Here is a 5,901-nt window from a genome sequence, read left to right on the forward strand (position 1 = left end):
CGAGGCCCAGCAGAGTTCACATTCTGCAGAGTGTGTTCAACCGTGTCATTTTTCTTTCAGTGGCACACAGGGAACAATGCAGGCCTGCCTCATCCAGACTGTGACTAAATTTTAGCTTTGCATAAGTAGCTTTCACAAATGAAAAACCACAGGCTGAGAATCATCCCATTCCTCCTTCACCATCAGAAAGCTCTAAAAAGCACACGAGCGTTTCCACACATCAAAACTCCTATCTTGGAGGGCCGCGTAGTGGCTACACAATAGTTGCATGCTGGCGTGCCATTAGGTTTGCCACCTACGCTTTGGAACCCCTTGTGGTGGTATCTGCTGAGATAGCGTAGTATTTCTCAGCATACAAAAGGCCTGGCTAGCTCCTTGTCTAAGAAGCCTCCTGTCTATTAAGCTATGCTTTATTTTCAAGTGGTCATAGGGAACAGTTTTGGCATAGTGTAAGTGGCTGTGCACCCCTTAAGAGTTCCGCGAATAGTTCCAAGATCGTATGGCTCACGTTGTGCTGGAGTAAATGTGGTAGCGAGGCGCTGAAAAGCTTGAGCAAGCCCAATGTACCTATTTGGTGTATATGGCTTTAAACTTTCCAGCCCCAATACAACAGTCTCTCCATCCAGGTGTTTGTGCAGATGAGGGTACAAACCACATAGAATAGGTATGCCGCATGGTCAGCATGTTGGCAGTGTATTGGTTACACGACGTTTGCTCCGAGATCCAATTTTGGGGGACTGGTACCCGTCTACACGCACACTCTAACCAAGGCTTCAAAACCAGGAACAAATATGCTATTGTACAGATTGCTACAGAGCACTTAATACTCTTTCCCTACGCTTAAATATTGTGGAAACTGATGCAATTCGACACTCTGACAAGCCATACGTCCTCGTTCAACAGCTTAAGGACACAGGAGCACTTTCTTGCTCGGCGTTTCATAAACGCCATTGGTGCTTTGTATAAGCCGAATGCGAGTGCGATTAAGCTTTGCTGGCGCTGGTGCGGCGAAATCTGGTGGCTCATTGGCTGTCGCTGCACAGCTTTGTTCATATTTATTAGACAATTTGTGTGTGATTGCCTGAGCACAAAACTTCCACTACAACTCATGCATGGTATCGCCCTGCTGCTGTCTAGGGACCTCGACTGTTTTTCCAGATCGACAGTGGCGCCCCGAGCCGCCCTCCAAGCACCTAAAGGGATTACTCTTTTGTCATTATTTTTACATTCTCATTACGAATTTACAATTAATATTTATGTCGCTACATATCACGAATGGGAGAATCCTTATCTCCGGATGCCATTGACTCTAGATGGCTTGAGAACTCGAGCACAGAACCAAGTCTATCGTCAGGTGTTTTATCAAGCACATGATTCTTCCTCCCTTTCATTTGGGATCATAGATTGAGTCGATCCAGTCCAGGCCACAGTCCCACGCGCCTCTACATTGAATTTCTCTGCTGCAGGAATCAGCTACTCACCATGGCACCAGTTTTAAGTAGGCGGATACCGCAAGAACTGCTTTGGATATTGGAGATCCTTCGCAGGCATTCTCAGTTCAAACAGCGAGTATATGCAGTCTTAATGCACTTCAGCACCAACTTTAACAGTTTCTGAGCATATTTTCTTCACTTGTCCCCATTCGCATGCTGCGCCTCAGTTTCGGGTGTAGTTGACCATATCTTGGATGTGCCAAGTGCGTATCCTGGCCCCCACAATTTTACCCAGGGTATGTCACGCTGACTACACTATTTTTGATGGTAGCTAACACTGTTGAACGTCTTCATGTAAAGCCCAACAGCTTGCCTTCTGTTATAAAACATTTATGTCCAAGCACTGCAAGCCACTCTGTAGATGAAAGCAAAACTAGTAGAGCCAAAAAAATATGAAGAATCGTCGCTGGTAGTGAGCTGATTACCGGTCGCAGAGCGCACGAACTCGGACCTCCTGCCACTTGACCCGAGGAGCCAGCTGTTATTGATATGGGATTGTATGTGCAACTGGATGCAAGAACAGCTTGACTCCGGATATGGAGTTACTGCAAGGAGCTTTGGTAGGTTGATTTCTGCACTAAGCATGAGCTTTCAGGGCATATATAGTGGCCCTCTGGTTTATGGTGAAAGCAAGATAGTCATGCTGGGGCAATCACATGCAAGCGAAAAGCTCTGCTCCAAAAGTGGAAACCCAAGAGATATTCCCGTCTTATGCAGGTTCCTTTACCTTTGAGAGAGATATGCGCCAGCTGTCACCTCCTGTACCTGAGTTGAACCACGTGGGCAAGATGGTAGAGTCACTGGAGCCTTGCTTTGTGATAGACGCTGGTCTTGCCGCAGATGTTCATAGACAATCAAATACGAAAATACAAGAGAATAATCAGAGCACGAATTCAATCTTTCAAACAAAAAAGATTAAGTACGTGCAGCAAACTCGCACCCTTTCTGCCATTTCATTATTGTGGAGATTTATCTTAATTTTCTTTATTATTCTTATGCATGTAACAAGCGGAATCCTACGTAGTAATACATGTATATTCGGACGTATTGCATAGTCGAGACTATGTGGCTCCATTATATGAGTTCCCGCAGGTTCCTAAATCCGGTGCCCATTGCAGCTGCGTGCTACCTGCATACAACTGTGGTGGTTTCAGCACTGAAGGCATTCTTCAGCGCAATCCCTCAGCTTGGTGCGCTTGGCAATTTGATTTGCTTCGAAAGGCCTAAAACAATGGCTCAATTTTTCTCTTCCTAAACACATTGCAATGACATACCAATTGTCCCACCGATTACTGCCCCTAGAACCGAATAAAAATTGTACGAGGATCGATACAAAACACTTGGGCTGACCGTTGTTGAAGAGGACTTCTGGTGGTGCTGGGGGCTCAACAAAAGTTCGTCATTCCAGAAGCAACGAGGGAGAACTCGAAATTTCCTTTTATGGGGTGTCTGCAGTTAGAAACAATCATGATTTAGCTCTGCACTTTAATTTTTGCAAAATGACGCTATCAAACAAAAAGGTGTCATGCAAATTTGCCGCGAGAGTCAGGCAAGTGGCACAGGTAAATTTTTTTGCTTTGATTGGGAGCATGGCATAGTGCCCCTGATTAGTTCTTGTGCTTCGCACACTGCATATGCGTTCGACAATACAATCTAAAAGAATTGTAGACAATGCGTTTATTGCTGCTCTGCTACAGGCGGCTCTTGACTCGAAGAAAAAAGGCGGCTCTGATTCTGTCAAAGGTAACTGGAGCTACTGCAACAGTCACAATGCGATGGCACCCATTTTTACGCAAAGGGGGGCAACAGAACCACAGGCAGCACCGCGGATATCTTTTCAGCTAGCACAAACGAAGCGGAAGCAAGATGATGGTCTAAGCCATGCCACCACCTTGACCATCTCCAGGACATGCCCCTAAACTGGTTGTGGTCCCACATCAGCCGTCCGATGTGATGATTCATACCACTTCGAGTGATAAATTCTAAAGTATCTGTATCCCCTTGCACTAAGGTACTAAAAAGCAAACCACTACGAAGTGAGTTGAGACCCATTGTTCCTACCAACACCGAGGAATTTCGCGGATTATCGGAATGCATGCTAGCTTACAGAGTGGCAAGTGCTGAAGCTGGCGAACCTCTGTATGCGGACCTACAACCACAGTGTACATGAGCTCTAGGAACATAGGTGTAACGCAGTGCCCTTAGGCAGGCAAAGTCTAGTCATGCTTTGTGCAAAAAAGCCGTCGAAGTGTGCAAACTTGCTCGTTCTTCTGTTTCCAATGCTGGAACTCAAGCTACTTCGTAGCTTTGCGTTCTTGTGATTCCTTGTCACATAAAATCATACTTGTTCGCTGGCCCTACAGAGGAGCACAGCCATATTCATCAGCCGTAGATGTCGCAATAAATCAATTAGGCTCTTGTGGTAGCAGTGCTTTCTCGAGGAAGTGGTAAAGAAGTATCACCGCCACGGGTAAGGGCAAAGGTGCAGAAGACTCCAGCATACGCAACTGCCGAGCTATACACCATAATGTATTGATGGTCGCGTGAGGACTTAAAGCAATGAACCTTTGGATACCCCACATTTTTCTTGGCCTTCTCTGTTAAATTAAAGGCAGTGATAGACTATTTTTGATGTCCTAACTGGTTTTCAGTGCCTCTGTAAAAGAAATCAGCACGTTTGTGTGCCGCAGAGGCTGATGGGGCCGCAATCGATAACCATGCAGTACAATATTTTTCATATCTAGCATTGCACTCGGGACCCGATGCAAGCAAAAGCACTTGATGGCACTTTAGAGAGTAGCGGTGCACTAGATCACTAATGTCCACTGTTCCTTTCCTTAACGGGCCTGCGACAATCGCACCGTCTGCTTGTAGGCATCAGCCCCTTTATGACCAACTGGCGACCGCAGGCTGGGCAGCCTTTCCTGCCCTTGCTTGTAGATTGGTAAACGAAATTGCCCAGTGGGAGTGGCCTTAGGTTCTCTGCAAACGAAATGTACCGTAGTTTACGGTTGCAATTTTTTGGAGCAACGCAAAAGCCTTCGTTGATGGATTGCATGTGTTTGCTCTAGTGAGCGATGACAGACTCCGCCTTGAAACAGACACTCGAAGGAGCTTAAAATGGGGAAGAGGTGGGCACCTGCGAACCATGTGAGCTGCCACTGATGCTGGCGTGCAGATGGATAGGCACTACGCTACATAAGTTAAACTGATGAAGTCCAACCTATGGTTGCGTTTAGTCTCGCTATTTTTGGAAGCCTCAGTTGTTAGCCCTTGTGACTAGCTCTCCTTTAGCCGTACAGTGTTTCCACACTACGCATAATACCAAAGGCTGCCGATACTATACTACAGTGCAGGGCGCAACATCAGTCACAGAAAAAAGTCTGTTAAATCGCTTGTAGCTTGTGTTCCTGAAGTACTGCATGATGTTGCTCTTGGACCTTATCACAACGAAGGAAGCTCTGGAGACATTTGCACGTGGCCTCCATGTTTATATGGGCTACTCAGGCAGCCGTGATAAGATTGTCATATAAGCTAAAAAAGCTACAACAAACAGTTTTTTAAACAAAAGGTAATTGCCCGTTGTTTTAAAGTCCCTGCAGGAAGCGGTGACTCCAAGATCGTCTTTTTTCGGTTATGGTTTAGGATAATACAAGCATACTCAAGGAAAACAGAAGCTTTGTGTGTGCTTCTTAATGTCTTTTCTAGGTGTCACGAGTAGAGGGATTTACATCCTTTGGCTGTATGTCGGCAAGCCTGTCCTGCTAAACACAAAAACCATCTTCTTATGACCCCCTAGGAATTATATGCCCTTTGCAGTGTGGGCCAGTCGAGCGTGAATCCTGCTGGCTGGGCAGCTTCCGGGATATCTCAAGGTTATATGAGTTCATATTACAAAAGGCCCCGCTATGTGCGCATTACATTTTCGCGTTGTTTATATCGATGTGCAGGATTATTATTCCTTTCTCGCTGTTGGCAAAGTTATTGAGTGTCCATCTAGCTAATGCATTGTGCTGTATCATCTTCCGAAACATCTACCAGCCGACCGTGAGCTCCAAAAGGGCCGCTTATGCGATTTCAGGGCTTGATATTATCTACAATGAAAGTCAACTCTTGTGTACACTGCATAGCTTAGTGGGATATGGACATTTTGACTACAATGCCGCAGACTCAACTCTAATCAATTAAGACATGCAATTTGCAAAGGTTTTGTCAGACAGCCTTTTGCATGTATATATTCCTGTCTGGACATGTACAAGTCCACACACGCGAGTTAGCAGCCATAGATTCTACATCCGTCATTTTTGGAGTTGAGTGAGCTCTTACCGCACCAAGCACTCCTCATGCGATAGCGCATGATATTCGTTCAAGTAGCGTTGATGAAGCCACGGGAATAAGTGTAACGACT

At 45.7% G+C, this 5,901-nt stretch overlaps 1 protein-coding gene across 1 annotated transcript; it reads left to right on the top strand.

The window, feature by feature from the left end:
- The first annotated feature begins 1,482 nt into the window (after positions 1-1,482).
- LOC113147538 lies at positions 1,483-3,663 on the top strand. Its single transcript, XM_026338408.1, has 7 exons — positions 1,483-1,498; positions 1,928-2,053; positions 2,211-2,412; positions 2,586-2,683; positions 2,949-3,055; positions 3,191-3,365; positions 3,467-3,663. The coding sequence occupies exons 1-7, from the start codon at positions 1,483-1,485 to the stop codon at positions 3,661-3,663; spliced, it is 921 nt and encodes a 306-aa protein (XP_026194193.1).
- The last annotated feature ends 2,238 nt before the right edge of the window (positions 3,664-5,901 follow it).

Source organism: Cyclospora cayetanensis, unplaced genomic scaffold (genome assembly GCF_002999335.1).
Source record: "Cyclospora cayetanensis isolate NF1_C8 unplaced genomic scaffold, CcayRef3 CcayRef3_contig_259, whole genome shotgun sequence".
NCBI lineage: Eukaryota > Apicomplexa > Conoidasida > Eucoccidiorida > Eimeriidae > Cyclospora > Cyclospora cayetanensis.